Source organism: Anastrepha ludens, chromosome 6 (genome assembly GCF_028408465.1).
Source record: "Anastrepha ludens isolate Willacy chromosome 6, idAnaLude1.1, whole genome shotgun sequence".
NCBI classification, from domain to species: Eukaryota; Metazoa; Arthropoda; class Insecta; order Diptera; family Tephritidae; genus Anastrepha; species Anastrepha ludens.
Genome location: NC_071502.1, coordinates 100,320,043 through 100,337,615, shown reverse-complemented (window position 1 = coordinate 100,337,615; position 17,573 = coordinate 100,320,043). Strand labels below are relative to the sequence as shown.

The following is a 17,573-nucleotide window of genomic DNA, read 5'->3' as shown; positions in this document are numbered from 1 at the left end:
AAGCTATATTTTTCAATTCCTCATATCATCAGCTTTCATCAATATGAATTTTATATAAATAAACTAGCAATCAAAAGAATGTACTGCACTGGATTTAAATTGAGTAGTTGCCCCAGTGGATATGCTTTTATGATATGATTGTTTAAGGGGTCCCGGTGGTCTAGAGCTCGAGAATTTAGTGTATTTTCAGGACTTTTTTCTATTTGTGGCGTGCGTCTTGATGTTGTTCCACAAATGGAGGGACCTACAGTTTCAAGCCGACTCCGAATGGCAGATATTTTTTTTATGAGGAGCTTTTGCATGGTAGAAATACACTCGGAGGTTTGCCATGACCTGCCGAGGGGCGACCGCTATTAGAAAAATGTTTTTCTTAATATTGGTGTTTCACCGAGATTCGAACCTACGTTCTCTCTGTGAATACCGAATGGTAGTCACGCACCAAGCAATTCGGCTACGGCGGCCGCCATACAGAAATAAAAAAAAAATGGAAAAATGAAAAAAAAAAATTTTTTGTTTTTAATTTTAATAATTTTAAAAATGGCGCTGAAGCTGACCCTCTCGAAAAATTCGACCTGGACGGTGTTGTCCATTTTGACTCCTCTATTTATCTGAAGCACAAAAACCAAAAAAGTTATTAATCAGTATGACTGTAGCTATGCCCCTTACTAGAATAAAAAAAAATTGACAAAATGGCGCGGTTATGAATTCGACACTCTAAAAATCGGGTTTTTTCAGTTTTCTAACAAAACAAAATATGATTATAGTGTGGGCAATAGCCATTGATGTTGTGAAAGCATATTACAATTTCAGACAATTCGATTGAATAGATTTTTTTTTGTTTTTGACAACACCAGGCCGAAAAGAAGTAGTTTCGAGTTAAATGAGTTCAAAGTTTGAGGTACAGGAGCGCGCGAATCGCTCTCTCCCTAGTTAATGGGCTGCGTTAACTAGAACCAGATCGAAATGCCTACGAGCTCTACAGTATGAGGTGTTAGAATGCCTCTCGGGGTTAGAGCTTCAGAGTTTACTTAGATTAGCAAAAGACGTAGACATATTTCAAGATGTCTACTACAAAGAAACTTAAAGGACTAGTTCCATCTGGTAACACTAAGTACCTATAGGTTCATGTGATGGCTTTCAGCCAGCCAGATCAACCTAACCTGACCTGTTTGATAAGACCAAGGCAGCATGGGAATCCATTCCGGTTGCACGCTGTAGAGATTTAATAATGTCAATGTAAAGGCGCTGTGCAGCAGTAGTAAAGCAAAAAGGATTTTCAACAATATATTAATGTATACTTTTCCCATTCGCCTGCATTTTTTATGATTTGACTAATATTTTGCTTCGTTCTTAAGTATTTTTCTGAAACGAATTTCGCATTGTATTAACTTTTGTGCATGAAGTATAAAAATGTATGGTTTCTTTAGATAAAAAGTCTAATGCTGATTGGAAACCTTTTAAATTTATAAAATAAAACCTAAAATATGCAAAATATGTAAGGCCCTCTCGCCTTATTTGAAATGATGTTTTGGGTGTTTCTTTAAAAGCATGTAAAACGGAAACGAAAAAAGATTTTTTACTTTTGTTTTCAGTATTTTATTTTTTGATCCATTGAAAAAAAAACACTTTTTTTCGCCATACGAGGTTCGTTCAAAAAGTTGTCAGTCTTCCAAAAAAAGATATGTCGCTGGTGACTCGGATTCCGAGACTCATAGGTGTTTGAAATCTAAAAGACAAAAAGGTTCTTGTTCGGTATGCATGGCGTTATCGGGAGAACTGCGATCTTAAAATAAATAAAATTTAACAAATTGGCGGACGTTCAAAGATGAAAACCCGTTTTTTGACGCCTTTTCTTTTTGATTTTAAAGGTCCGAAAAAAAATTTGGCCAAATCCAAAATTGGCCAAGAAAACATTTATATTTTTTAACAATGGATCAAAACATAAAATACTGCAAACGAGAATAATTGTTTTTTTTTTTCATTTCCGTTTTACACGATCTTTAAACAAATAAAATTTGACAAAATGGCGTACGTTCAAAGATGAAAAACAGTTTTTGACGCTTGTTTTTTTGTTTTAAAGGTCCGAAAAAAATCAAAAAAAATTTTTTTTTTCCGAATGATCGATAGCGACATCATTTCTACGTCATTTAAATTTTATTTCATCAAAATCGGCTTAGACTATTTTTTTAAGGCTGACAACTTTTTGAACGAACCTCGTATGGTCAAAAGAATTTTTTTATTTTTTAATTTAAGGGGTCGAAAAAAGCTAGTTCTCCAGAATTTTTTCTGAGAAAACTTTTAAATTTATTGATCTAAAAATTTGTATTAGTAAAATTATTTGTTTGGAAAGGAGCTACAGCTGATCTCCGGGAGAGAAAAACGGGTTCAAAGTTTGAAAAGCACTTTACAAGCACTCTGAATCGCCCTTTCAAATTTGCTTGTGACTACGAAAATATTCAAATATATGTACAGGGCGAACGATATGAAGTGTTACACTGTTGTATCTGTAAAACAGCTCATGACAGCAACGTCAAAATTGTTCTAATAACAGTTCAATATATTGTTTATAAGCCATCAAAAGCATTTGCGTCTCAGTTTTGTTGAATTTTTATTTCTGTGATGGATTTCAAACGTAATAGTGTGATTGCGTTATATTTGGCTGGAAAATCACAACCAGTCACTGTTCGTGAGCTCAGTCACCTCAAAGTGAATAAAATGTTTGTGTATCGCACTACAAAACGTTACAATGATACTGGTAGTATTGCAAAACGCTATGGAGGTGGACCAAAAAAAACCGCAACAACGCCAGAAATGGTTCGGAAAGTGAAGACTTGAACGAAATCCACGTCGAAGTGGAAGAAAAATGGCCAAGGAACTGAAATTATCGCAAGACAGCATTCGACGCATATTGAAAAATGAGCTCAAGGTCAAGTTCCAAAAGCACACGATCTTTCACGCCAGCAAAAAAAAATTCTGTGCGAAAGAGCAAAGGAGTTGTTGCGCTTGCGCGAACGTGGCGAATTTAGTAACATTGTGTTTTCTGATGAAAAAAAATTCCCAATTGAGCAGTTCAAGTAATGGTTTGGGCCGCTGTGACCGCTGATGGACGCTCTCCAATCGTTTTTATCGAGCCTGGTGTCAAAGTGAATGCGACTTATTATCGGGAAAATGATTTAGAAACTGCTTTATAGCCGTGGGCACGCAAACATTTTGGTCGTAGACCATGGGCGTTCCAACAGGACTCGGCACCATCTCTTAAAGCTCGTGTGAACCAAGAATGGTTAAAAAATCATGTTCCACACTTCATGTCGTCCTCTCAATGGCTTTAGAATTCGCCAGACGCAAAACCGATGGACTATTCCGTGTGGTCCATTTTGGAGAGCAAGGGGAGGACTAAAAAATATGCCAGTATGGATGCGCTGAAAAAAGCAATTATACGAGAACGGGCCAAAATACCTCAAGATTACATTCGTGCAGCATGCAACTAATTTTTTGACCATTTGAAAGCTATAGTCAAGGCAAAAGGTGGTCATATCGAGCTAAAGTGAATATATGTTAAAATTGTAATCAATTTTTAACAATTTTGTCTTTGAAATCAATAAAAACTAATTTCACAGAAAAAAGTTATGGTGTTTTGAATAGGTAACACTTCATATCGTTCACCCTGTATATGAAGAAAAAAATATATAAAAAAATCAATTTTTTGAAAATCCTAACTGTATATAACCCCTTAACGACACACTCACAAACACACCATTTCAAATGAGGCGAAGGCCTTAAGTGATTTTATTGAAAAACTGAACTGGTAAGTATTTTTCAGCGGCTGTAGTTCTTCAGTCGAAATCAAATACTAGAATAGAAAATACTTCTGTTACATACATATTTGTCTTTTTATTTAAAAAAATATAGTTTTCAAAACAAACATATAACTTCCAATAAAAAAAGGTTAACATTTCGTAAAATATCTTTGAGCAAAATAAGGAAACTTTTATACATAATCATGTGAATGAAAAAACATCTTTGAAAAATTGTAAAACATTAAATATTAAAAACTCAAACCAAAACCAAAAACATTTATAAGCTTATAAAAATTGTAATCAACGCACTTCAACTTAGACTAAAACGTTTTGCAAAACTTCTTATATATATATATAAATATAAATATAATGTATTTAATATAATACATACATGCGTGGCTAGACCAAAGAAATGTTGTTTGTGAATATTACAAAAACACGCTCAGCTATTGTACATAAATATTTCTGGCAAGCATACAAACACTTATACATACATTTTCACGTTCTCACGCACAAACTTCAAATATGTACTGCGCAGCATAAACTTTATAATTCTTAAATACATACAAATATCAAAACGCCATCGCATAAGCATAAGAAGTAAACAAAATTTCACATTAAATATTTTATGTATATATATATTATATGTATTTTTTTGTTTTCAGAAAGTCTTAAGCTGCGAACAATATATGATTTTACTTACTACTATACTTTAGTGCTTACTTTCTTTTTCTTTTCAATAACATTTTGTATTTTGTGGGTGAGTAAGTTATTCAATTTAATTCAAAAACTTAACACTAAGTTTGTATTAAAATTTTTATTGAAATTTGTATGCTTTATGTGCTTCTTGCACTATTTTTAGTCAAGAAAATGTGTGTAAGCTTATTTTGGTCGACCGTTTTTTTTTTTTTTTTTTTTTTTTTGGTTTAATTTAAAATCTAAGCAATACGCTAAGTGAAGCTAGGAGATATGATCACGACTAGATGACTCGAAATTTGAATAAATTTATAACAGATCAAATGAATTTCGTTTGCATTTTTGATTTTGTATTAATTAAAAAAAAACAAAAATTCCAAAAAAAAAGACATTTGGTTTAAAGAATCTATTTCTGTTTTTTTGTTATTTATTAATTTTTCTATTTAGCCCGCGTAGCGGTTTTATGCTACTTAAGACATTTTCAAAATGTTTTCTATACAAAAAAAATTTCGTTAAATTCTTTCTTTTTGCTTTTAATTTCGTCATCATTGATTTTCGTTCAAATTTCCAAAGCATTTGGTTGATTGACAATTATTTAATTTTCGTTTACTTTTTTCCAATGTTTGTATTTGTATTGGTATTGCATTACTTCTAATTAAATTTCGTTTAGTTTTTAAAAGCCTTATCTGTTAATATTCCGCTAATTCATTATTTAATTTATATATGTATGTGTGTAAATTATTTCATTGTACATTTGACCAATTATCTATGGGTAAAATAGAAACTCTTTTCGTTTGTTACAAGTGAAACAGCAGTTAAATACAAAATTTTTTTCTCACTTTAAGTACAGGAATTAGTTTAACGCATAAGTTTAGCGCCCCACTTACATATTCCACTTACACTGAAGTGTAGAAACGCTTTAAGGGGTTAGGGGTAGTCAAAATTTTCAAAAATTTGATGTTTTTTGCATTTTCTTAAAGTAAAATATGTTAAAAATATTGTGTGAAAATTTGAAGTGAGTCCGACAAGTACTTTTCGCGTTATTCAACAATTAGCAAAGGGCGCTAGGGCGCTTCGGAGCGTTCGAGAGCAAGTAGCTAGCAGCTGCACGTATGAAAGTGACAGATAAGCGCGCTAACGATAACACTCGAGAAGGTGGAATGCTACGCAGGCAACAGCAAAGCGATATTTTGGGAGCTGCTATGACGGCTGAAGAACTATTATATGGCCCAGGAATATATGATACAGAGTAAGTAATTAAATAACTCGTTTAACTCTACTTAAATCGATAGCAAAACTTTAAATGCGTTTTTCCCAAAACTATGTTTTTTGAACTGGTGATCACTGTAACTTAAAAACAGCTTGGTAGATTTCAATAGAATGTCTACTACTTTTGAAACAAATAAAAAACTCGTGCCTGATCCAAGGAACTTTTTCAAAAATTTCAATTTTTTTTAACAATAAATTGTCGGTTTTTTTTCTCAAAAATCTGAAAAATATTTCCTGAGGCCGCCATATTGTTAATTTTGAAAAAAAAGCTTCGATCAGGCACAAGATTATCTATTAATAAAATTAATTTCTCTTATCCGATTGATTTTAGAAGAATCTCCAAGGACTTGTGTGATCACCGCACGGGACTTCTAGAGAAACGGGCTCCACACAAACAGCGGTAATTTTTACAATTATTAATTTTTTTTTTTATTTTACTAAAGTCAAGTCAAGAAACAGGATGTATTAATGCTATGTTTTTATTATTGTAAAATACAGCAATTGACTAGCAAAAAAAAAAAGATTAAAAATCATCACTTTTTCGTGCCTCTGACTATCCCTAACCACCTCTTAACGCTTTCTTCTGTTTGTTGCTGTGCCCAATGTTCAAATTAAATTTCCTCTATAAAAAAAGTCGCCAATGCTGACTAATTATTTTACTTATAAATATTTTCTTATACACTATTAAAATGTTTTTTGTCTGCTCGCTTAGCCTTTAAGTACAAATTTTTGTTTTCCAAAATATCGTTGCAATTCATTTTGCTCAGCGTTAAATTTACGATTTCCTTACGATTACTACTTTAAAAGGTTTCGACTTCAAAACTTTGCAAAATAGCTTAATAAATTTTTTGCATTTGCAAACTGCTTTTTATTCACTCTTGTAACTGGCTTACTTATAATTTCAATCGTGGCCAATATTGCCTTAAAAGAGTTCCTTTCTTTCGCCTACACAATTTCCTTTTTTCCTGTACAAATTACGCTCATTCCATTTCCTTATTTACTACATTTCATTTTTTACTACTATGGCGCCGCCGAAAATAGACACGAGATGTCACCGCTACCAGGCGTTTTTCGGCGAAGCGTTTCGGCCAATTCTAGGATTCGTATAGCAAACGCTGATAATGCGGCAACACCTCATGCATGGGTACATGCAAGCTGAACTCCAATGCCACAAGTACAGCGAATTCCGAAGCGATTAGCTCTTTACGATTGAGACGAAATACATTTTCGGTTTTCTGTGAAGTGAAAGGCAGAGATTTTATAGCTCAAAGGCAAACACATTTCAAATGCACGCATATTCACCTCAATTAAACTTTTCAACGCTTCACCTTTAACGTCGTTCATTTTGGCGCTTAATAGCATACAAGCGCCTGCGCATAGTTTGCGATTACTTTTATTAATTAAATTGCCCAAGATGAGTTTTTCAAAGTAGACGTATGCCTGTGAAATGGTGACCAAATCGATGCGACTGTCCATTTTGTTGATGCGCCGCATTTCGCGCTTAATGCTAGAAGAAAGAAAATATTGATTAATTTATGGGGTTTCCAGTTTGGCGGAGCGAGAGTGGTTAGTAGCGCGTCGGCAAATAACCACTAAGTTGAGTGTTGAGGCAGGTGTGTTTGAATACGTCTCGCTCACCTTCTTAACTTGCTCAGCGTTAATTGTATGTGCGGAAATTTCTCACGAAATTTATCATTCAATTCCTTCTTCAGATCCGATGGACGTACATAATCGATCACCGATGTCATATACGAGGTGAATGTTAGCAAAGTGCGATGCTTGCCAGCAATCAGCTCGGGATCATCTAAAATATTTGCAGAATATTGGAACTGCAAGGCAGAGAGAAAAAAACGAGAAATATTTGCATGAAATTCAATATTACACAAAATTTATTGTAAACAAAACAACTCACCTGCATGCCGCGCGTGCCATCGGCGCTCAATATCAAATTATCATCCAAATCCAATTTTATATCCGGTGTGGGACTTGCGGTGCTATTGCGATTGTTGTTGTCATAAGTAAAGCACCTTAATAGGGGAAAAAAATAAAAATTAAAATAAAAATCACATTTCAATTAAGCGCAATCTTTTAAATTAAACAGTCAGTACAAACGATTTTATGACGCGGACATGCAAATCAAAGGAAAAAAATGTATTTTGTGTTACAAAATTAATTAGTGAAATTATGTTTGTTATGGCTTTTGTAATGCTGGGGTATTATGTGGGGAGTTATGACAGCGCATTATGTTCTTATGTTGTTAGTATATTTTGTATGCAAATGTTAGTGGTTTAGTATCTAACGGTAAATTAAAATAATAAGCGAAAACGCACACTACGACTTAAACAAATCACTTGATATTTATTTTAGTTAACCCTCCGTTAGGCGCAACAGATCTGGTTTATATAAGCGACGATTTTTTGTTGCTGCAATGATGTTTTGAAACATTAAACCTGCTTTGGCTTTAAATATTTCCGAGGATGTTTTTTTAAATACATATATTACAATTTAAGTAGTATTTAGGATTTTTTTTTTTAAATAATACATTTTTTTATAAACAACAGTAATTAATTTTTTTGGTTTGTGTTTTCAAGCATAATTTTTTCTTTACGAGTATTCATAGCAATTTTCGAAATAATAAATTTTTGATATTATAAATTTAAAAAAAATACGCATAATAATAATACCAAAATAATAAACAATAGCAGTAATTATTATTACTATTTCTTTTTCAAATATACTTTTTTACGAGTATTAATATACATTTATGAACATTTTTCCGCGTTCCTACTGCAGTTGGGCTCAGGTTGCCAGAACGACCCCAAACTTATATCTGGTCAGGAACATTCTTAAAACATTTATTGGAAATATTTTATGCTATTACAACAACAACATCTGCGCTTATTCTTGTTTCAAACGATTGCGCCTAACGGAAGTTTGAGTATTTTATTTATTTTATTTTTGGTAAATCTTATTTTGGATATTTTATGTATCGACATTTTATTGACTTTGCATCAAATATGAAATTTCGCGCCTATAAGAAGTTTAAACTATCGTTTAAGCTTTGCAATAGTTTAAGTGGAATGCCAATTTGAATTAATTCAGTTTAATTCAATTCAATTTGATCAGACTTTTATTTAATTATTGAGAATTAATTTCATTAAAATTTAAATTTATTTGATTAGACTCGTATTTAATTTATGTGAATTAATTTCATCTAATTTTGAATTAATTTGAGCAGACTTTTATTTAATTTAAGAGATTTTTATTTAATTTCATTAAATTTTAAATTAATTTGACTCAACTTTTATTTAATTCATGAGAATTAAATTCATTAAAATTTAAATTAATATTAAAATTAAATTAAAATTAATTTGATTAGACTTATTTAATTTCATAAAATTTTAAATTAATTTGGGAAGCCTTTATTTAATTTATAAGACTTTTATTTAATTTCATTAAATTTTTAAATAATTTGACTCGACTTATATTTAATTGATGAGACTTTTATTTAATTTATGTGAATTAAATTCATCAAAATTTAAATTAAATTAATATTAAACAATTAAAATTAAATTAAAATTAATTTGATTAGACTTTTATTTAATTTCATAAAATTTTAAATTAATTTCGGTGGATTATCAAATGAAAATTACTTAATAGTATTCTTTTTTATGGTGCAATTGTACAACGCTTCTAAAAAATTAATAAGAATCGTTAATAAAAAAACAAAAAAATTATATAATATTAAATGAATTTCTATTGAAGTCGGTTGAATTCATTTAACTTTTTCAATTTAATTATCATAATTACTTAATGTCTCAAGAGAGTTGTTACATGAATACAAAAACAGCGATTCGAGCGATACAAAAAACCAAGAAAAATAAAAATAAAAAAAAAAATAAAAAAAAAAATAAAAAAAAAATTAAAAAAAAATTAATTTTAATAAATTAATTTAAATTTTTTTTTTTTTAATTAATATCACAAAACAAAGAATATAATAAAAAACTTTAAAATTCTTCATTTAATTCAATTGAACTTAAATTAATTTACTTCAATTCAATTCAGTTCAAATTTAATTTAATTCGAATTGATTTGCGATTATTTAATTTAGTTTTATTTAATTTTATTTTTTTTATTTAATCTTTTTTTCTTCTAATTTAATTCAATAGCATTTGGTCTAGTTCATTTTAGTTTAGCACCATTTATTTGAATCTTACGTTATTTTATTAAATATGATTTAATTTAATTTTAGTTGCCGCCATAACCGAATGATTGCGCGCGTAATTACTACTCGGTACAATTTTCAAAAAGAAAGCTGATTCTTTTTAATTTGCTTACAGACTTTTAGTTAAACTAAACTAAAATAAATTAGATCGCTCGATTTTGTTTGAAACTTTTCGAGGAGATCGTGCAATTGAGCCACGAGTACTCTCGCTCACCAGTTTGATGCGCATTTCTCGAAAATTTTCGAATATGAGGAGATCGAGAATATCGCGCTTTTTCGAGTAATTCGAGCCATACTTTTGATCATTTTGACTTTTTTGTTAGCACTTTTTTAGGCTTTTCAAATTATTTATAACAGGAGGCAGACCACAAATTTGCCTTTCTGACTTTAATTAAAGATAGGTTAATTTAATTTATTTTAGTTTAGCTTTACTTAAGCAAGAATTAATTTAATTTAATTTAAATTACAAAATATACCATACAAAATTATTCAAAATTTGATGGTTATTATTTCATTTGTTTTGTTTATTAATTTAAAAAAAAATGTACAACATTTAAGAAATTATGAGATACGCTATTTTTGCAATTAATAGTAAATTTTTCATTACGAAATTAATTTTCAGTTGCCAATGTTAGTTTTTTTTTGTTTAAATTACTTTGCCTTGACATCAATATTTTCAACATGCGCCCGCATACTAGCTTTCGAATTCGAAAATTGGTTTCGTTGCGTTCAAAGACTATTTAGAAATACTTAGGAATTTCATAGCTTAAGAAATATAATTTCACAAATTTCATAATTTGAAGAAACACTTTGAAACCAATTATCATCCGTTAAATAACACAGATTTTTCAAAACTATAATTAAACAACTAAATTGTACAGTTTTTACGCCAAAAATTGGTTTAAGTATTTTTTGTTCTTTTTTTAATTACCATTTTCCCTTTTGCCAGGTTATAACTTTCGTCCTGTAAATATAATACGCAAAAAATAAGATTCCAAATTAAAATTGGTTTGCATTTGATAGCAATTGGCAGTATATAACTGTGCTTGGAAGTTTTTGTTATGTTTAGTAGATAGCAAAATGTGCAATTTCTAGTTGGATATAGTAAAACAACAACATATTTTGCAATTGTGTGCAATTGGTTAAGGTAAAAAAAGAAACAAAATTCTCGCCCTACTCCAAAAAGTGTCGTAGTTCTCAAATTTCAAAACAAAACAAACACCAAAGGAAGACAAGGAATTAACGTAAATATTTGCCACTCGACTTTCAAATAATTGCGACGCAATTTGCTTGAATCAAAAGAAATATATTAAATTTGCTTACGCGAAAAAATTCCATCAGCAAAAATATTAATAAAATTTATGTTAGTATCCGCAATTTATGCCCCAGCAAATGGTTTCGAATTTCTTTTGAAAACGTTTTTTTTTGTTTTTCCTGTATATTTTTTCGACTGCGTAGAAAACATGTAATATGCGGTACAAAAAATGACGAAAGTGTCAAAATGCAAGAAATATTTAATAATCTAAATCAGATCGAATAACAAAAAGCGCTCTTAAGCGAGAAAATGAACAGGAACTAAAGTACAGCAGAAAAAATTAAAATAATAAACAACTACAAAATCGCCTTTATTCAGCTGATGCATACGATTTGTACTTACATAATATACCTATACAAAATGTGTACAATTGAAACGTAATTAATAAAAACAAAAACAAATTACTACAAAACAAAAACAAAAAATTTAAAACAAATGAAAAAAAAATTAAAAAAAAAATAAAAACAAAAAAATAAAAACAAAAAAATTAAAAAAAAATAACAACAAAAAAAAAAAAAAATAAATATAAATGAATAAAAATAAATAAATATAAATGAATAAAAATAAATAACAATCAAATTAATAAAACTAAAAAAAAATAATGCAAATAAAATTAAAAAAATTAATAAAAAAAATGTTATTAAATTGAAAATAAAAAAATATAATTAATAAGTAATGGTAAAACAAATGAAAAAAATATATATATAATTATTTGGTAATAATAAAAAATATATTACAAATAACAAAATACAAATATTAAATAATAATAAAAAAGTTAAAGGCCTCATAAACTACAATTAATAACAAAAAATAAAAAGAAGACAAGTGAAAATTTTAAATTAAAAAACAAATAAAACAAAAATAAAATTAAAAAAAATAACACAAATAAAAAAATTAAAAAAAGAGAAAAAAAAGGAAAATAAAAATATTCAATAATAAAACAAATTAAAAAAAAATTACTAAAAATTAAAAAAAATACTAAAAATTAAAAACAAAAAATTATTAAAAATTAAAAAAAAACAACAAGCAAATAAAAAAAGAAAAAAAAACAAAGAAAAAAATAGTAATAATTGCATAAAATAAAAAATAATAAAAATTCCGTTAAAAAAATTACAACAAAAAAATATATTAAATTAAAAAAAAAAAAAATTTATAAAAAAATAAAAATAAATAAAAGGAAATAAAGGAAATAAGAAATAAAAAGATTAAATAATAATAAAAAAGCCTAATAAAAATTAAATAAAAAATAATAATAATAATAAAATTAGAAAAATAAATAATAAAGAAATAAAAAATTAAAATATTAAATAATAATACAGAAATTTAAAAAACCTAATAAGACTACAAGTAAAATAAAATTAATAAAAATAAAATAAAGCAAGAGGAATAAAAAAAATAAAATAAAAAAATAAATCAAATAAAACAGTGATTTATCATAATAAAAGTTATTTTGACATTATGTACGAGTATTTTTTTACAGTAATTATAACTTAAAAAAAATATTTGAAAAATAAATTTATTTGAAAGTAATAGTAAAGCTTATCAAAACGGCGCTTTAGTGCTACTTGAGGAGTGCCAGACCGGCACTTCAACCATTTCAATAGTAAAGCTATAATTTTTTATTCAAATTTCGAGCAGAAGAAATGTGAGCAGTTATTAGTTACTCACAAGCTAATTGAACCGATCTCAGGTTAGATATGCCTGATGCTAAGAAGCGAGGAAATTAGTCCTCAACATACCAATACCACGTCTCTATTATCCATAATTTTAATAAATTGCAAAATTAATCACACTATCAGGAAATTTATAATTTTGGCAAGTGGCGTCGTACGTTAATCATATTTTAATAGCATTAATAAAATACAATAACACACACACACAAATACAGGTGGCGCAAAATTAATCACCCTATTCGAAGATTCATAATTTCAAACATATTTGACACTTGTAAACTAGACAGCAGACAATCAATGGAGCGCGCAAAAGTCAAAATAAAGATTCGCACCACTTAAAATCATTAATTTTTCTTTTATTTAGTAAAAAAACTATTCAAAAACATAATTGAATGATTAATTTTATAACCCTTCGTATATGCCAACGTCAATGTACGCCTTACATCAAGGCTACCTGAAAAGAGTGTCCCACTGGAAATGGCCACAAAAGCTGATTACAACTTTTTTTAGCAATTAAAATTTGTGTGAGCATCAGTATGAGTAATAGCTGCAGGCGAGTACTCCTACTTTGTTCCAACGCCAGTCGGTTCGACGTTACCGGAAAGACCTCGATTTATAGCCGGTCAGGAACTATCACATCAGCAGCATTCCTTAAGCATTTCTGGGAAATGTTTTATGCTGTTACTGCAACAACAACTACTAGCGGTTATACGCTCCCATGACAGCTGGTTCTACTTTACTGGAACCCGCCGGATTTATATCCGGTCAAGGACTGTCACTCCAGCAGTATTTTCCGTACATGTGAAGGAAATATTTATGCTGCTACAACAACAAAAACTAGCGCTTACACTTTTTTAATGTTTTTAATATTTTCAGATATTTGCTGCTAATTCAACACATTCACTTTTTTCTCCGCCATCAACAACGAATACTTGATGAATAACTTGGAAATTCTCTTCGAAAACCTTCATTTGTCACATATAGCTTAATTTGGTAGTGTAAGAGTACCACATTAGGCTTCTTTTGAATCATAATTCAAGCTGAGGTCAATAAAATGACATTAATTGAGTAAACAATGCTTCAGTTACTGATTAAAATATGTAAATGCACAATTTTTGGTGGATTCATATATCAATTCCAAGGTAGGCGCACAATAATGTACCAAAGTTATTTCTCCCCCAACACTTCACCTAAATTAAAAACGCTCTTTTTCGAGTACTAACCGGCTTGATGTCTCAGTTTTTACTATTGTCTCATACGCCGAAAACCTAGTGTTTACCAATAAAATCTCTATCGAGTGAGATCATGCCATTGGTTGGCCTAAGACACCCGGGCTATTTTCGGGCAAAAAAAGTAAATTGACACACCCACAAAAATATTAGAAAATTGCGTGCCTAATTACATATGCACGTAATAGGTATCAAATGCAATCAACGCACGCTGACACTACTAAAGACGGTGGTGAAACGACGCAATTTGTGTGGGAGGACGCCGATTTTCGTTTTATACAAAAGCCGGTAAGGTAAAACTAAAATAATACGCTTGCACCTTGTCAAAATGTTGGTAAGCCGTCAGTGTTGGTGGCCGGCAACAAAAAATATAAAATCGATAGATTGTACTATACATATGTGCGAGATTGGTTCGATATTGCGTTTCGCTTTTAAGTTCTTGCTGCGCACTAAAAGGCAACCGAACTGTGGTATGTACATCGATGAATATTTCTGATAATTTTAATAGACATTAAACTGAGAAATTTTTTTAGCAATTTGAAGATGGTTAGTAAATAGTATGTATAAGCTCGGTATGAGAGGCGGTTTGAATGTATTTTTTCAATTCCTTTCCTTTTGGTTGAAATGTGAAATGCAAATGGAAAGCTAAAGTGCCTAACTAATGCCAATGAAGAATCCGTATATGTGTGAGTGATTATATAACTGTGTGGGTGAGTTGTTGCAAGAGCAGTGTGAGAAGCACTTTCGTTCAACTATTTTCTATGCCTTAACTAAGCTCCTCGCGTACCTGGCGATACCATGATTTTTAAGTGCTGCTGTACTTGTAATTTCCATTTGATTATCCAGCACTGACGTGTTGCCTGTAGTGCCGCCCCCATGTTTGCTCTTACTCTCCTTGCCATAGTGACGTGACGGAATGAGTAGATGTCCATAGGAGATTTCCTGTAACGATTTCAATTAATTTATGTTTTTTGTTGTTGTTTTGTTTCGCTGAAATTGAAATTCAAGTGCCACCCACCTGCCCACTTTCACCCTTTTCGATGCCCAACAAGTCGAATGGATCGAAGGGTGCATCGTTGATTGCTGATAGAGGACGTGAACCGGATGTGTTGCGACGACGGCCCTCTTTACGCAATTCGGCTCTGTATGATAAATATGAGGAATATTAATTATTAAATTACAAAAATTATTATTTTGTTAAAATAATTTGATAATTTCTGATTTTTGGCAACTAAATTAAATCACCACATTTCATTATCAGTATTTTGAAATAAAATACAATTTGTTCACTTCAACATTTCCCTTCATTAACCACCTAATACTCACCTGCCATTTTTACCCTTATAGTACGGCAATGCCGAGAAAATGAAGAATGGCACTTTGCGTGACATCAGCACCACGCGCTCATCCTTGTATTGATGCTGTTTGTGCGCTTGTGTATTGAGGAAACGTAAATCTTTTGCATCGTTGATTTGTACGCTCTTACTGATACTGCCACGTCCAGTAAAACTGCCCGGAAAACTGCCGGGTGTCAAGCTCTCCGTACTGCTATCGTCAGTGATGTGTGTGGAACCGTGTATTATGTTGCACGATCGCTTGCCACTACCACTACTGACGCCCATCCGCATACCAGGTGCCGTATTGAGACGCGCACGACGTTCCGGCATGATATTGGCATCATTGGCGCCATTACTGAAGGTTCTACAAAAAAAAGAAGAGAAGAAAAAATGATTAGAATATGAGACCTCCATTTTGTCTTTTGGCAAATATTGAAAAAGTTATGAATAAGGGCATTGACATGACCTATAGAAATTTTGTATAATTTTTTTTGTGGTATGTACTTTTCGACTAAGTTTTTCATCACTTGCTAATTATTTTTATAAATATTTTTTTTACATACAATTTTCAAACAATCAAAATAACTATAAATTTATGCGCTTTTATTCACGTAATTTCTGCACTAAACTGACTTCTTTTTTGTTCTATGAAGCAAGGCATTCACTTTATCTTGTCAACATTTTATCCAACTGATAAAAAAGTAAACAGAGAGGGGGAAAGATAGAGCGCGCTAAACTCGATTATGATAGCAACCTCAGTAGACTGTCATAATGTGGGAATTGCAAATTTCAGCGGTGACTAAGAATTAGCATAAATTCATGACTCGAAAACTTGTAGTAAACTAGTCAAGCACAACGAGACGTTACCAATATTTTAGAATGAACATAAAAAGAGAAAAAAAAAAACAAAGAGAGAACTTTTTTTCGTACAAATATTATTTCAGAGGTTTACTGCAAAACGTTTTAGATTAGATTAGATTTGTGGGGGGCTGGACAAGTCCAAGCACTCAGTCAGTAGACCATTGTACTACACCCGGATAGATTTAAGTAGAAAGAATACAGATAGGAAAGATAAAAGGTGGATGGTAAAAACGGATAAATTAGTTTGTGGTCACTCTTCCTCAAATCTCTGGATTCATTGATGAATTTTAAGAGATCCGGAAGAGGAAGAGTATGAACTTTATCCACACTCAGTATATCGCAACCTAATATCCTAAGTCTGATTCTGGAAAATGCAGGACAGCGACAGAGAAAATGTTCTGCAGTGTCGTCATTCTCAAGACAGGATAGGCATATCGGGCTGTCTACGACCCCCATGGTAGCCATATGCTGACCGCAGACGTTGTGCCCTGTGATTACACGCACCAGTACTCTCACTACTTTTCTGTTTGTTTCTTCCACAAAGCACTTGGCTACTCTGCACGAGTTCAATCCAGACCAACGTCCTCTTTGGGTAGACCTCATAAGTCGTCAATCCACAGTTGAATCGATGCGGAATTGACTCCTAGAAAGGGTTCAGGACCTAGTGGCATACTTGCAGAGCCTTCATTTGCCAATTTATCAGCTAACTCGGTGCCTGCAATACCACAATGTCCAGGCACCCAAATAAGACTAACTTTGTTGTGTTTTGCTACACTGTTCAGTTTTGTCTTACATTCACTGACTAACTTCGAAGAGCAGCGTGGGTTAGCAAGGGCTTTCAGTGCAGCTTGACTGTCACTACAAATTCCAATACTGTTGCCCCGCCACTTTTTCTCAATTAGCCAATACGTCACATTCAGGATAGCATAGAGTTCCGTAAGGAATACTGTGGCCATTTGTCCTGTGACATAGAAGTACTTAGTGTCTTCGTCTAAATACCATCCAGATCCGCTTCTATCACTGGTTTTGGATCCGTCGGTGTAGAAAGTGTGCTGGTATCCCGTTAATAGGTTCTCTGCACTTAACCATTGATCTCTATCTGGGATCAAAACGTCATACTTCAAACCGAAGCTAACTACAGGCACCCGATTGTCCACCGGCATCGATAACG

The 17,573-nt window shown here is 31.3% G+C and overlaps 1 protein-coding gene across 3 annotated transcripts in view; it reads right to left on the bottom strand.

Annotated features, from left to right (window-relative positions):
- Nucleotides 1–3,866: 3,866 nt before the first annotated feature.
- Nucleotides 3,867–17,573, bottom strand: part of LOC128865872 (CDK5 and ABL1 enzyme substrate 1) — a 91,079-nt gene continuing 77,372 nt past the window's right edge. For 2 of the 3 annotated variants that reach the window (XM_054106261.1, XM_054106260.1), the window contains exons 3-10: nucleotides 15,531–15,905; nucleotides 15,223–15,346; nucleotides 14,992–15,146; nucleotides 10,919–10,951; nucleotides 7,675–7,789; nucleotides 7,401–7,591; nucleotides 7,065–7,269; nucleotides 3,867–6,997 (exon numbers count right to left, since the gene is read on the bottom strand). In XM_054106261.1, the coding sequence (XP_053962236.1) occupies nucleotides 6,857–6,997; nucleotides 7,065–7,269; nucleotides 7,401–7,591; nucleotides 7,675–7,789; nucleotides 10,919–10,951; nucleotides 14,992–15,146; nucleotides 15,223–15,346; nucleotides 15,531–15,905 (1,339 nt within the window). In that variant the 3' untranslated portion in view covers nucleotides 3,867–6,856. The remainder of the gene's footprint in view (nucleotides 6,998–7,064; nucleotides 7,270–7,400; nucleotides 7,592–7,674; nucleotides 7,790–10,918; nucleotides 10,952–14,991; nucleotides 15,147–15,222; nucleotides 15,347–15,530; nucleotides 15,906–17,573) is intronic. The other variant, XM_054106262.1, reaches the window with a different exon arrangement.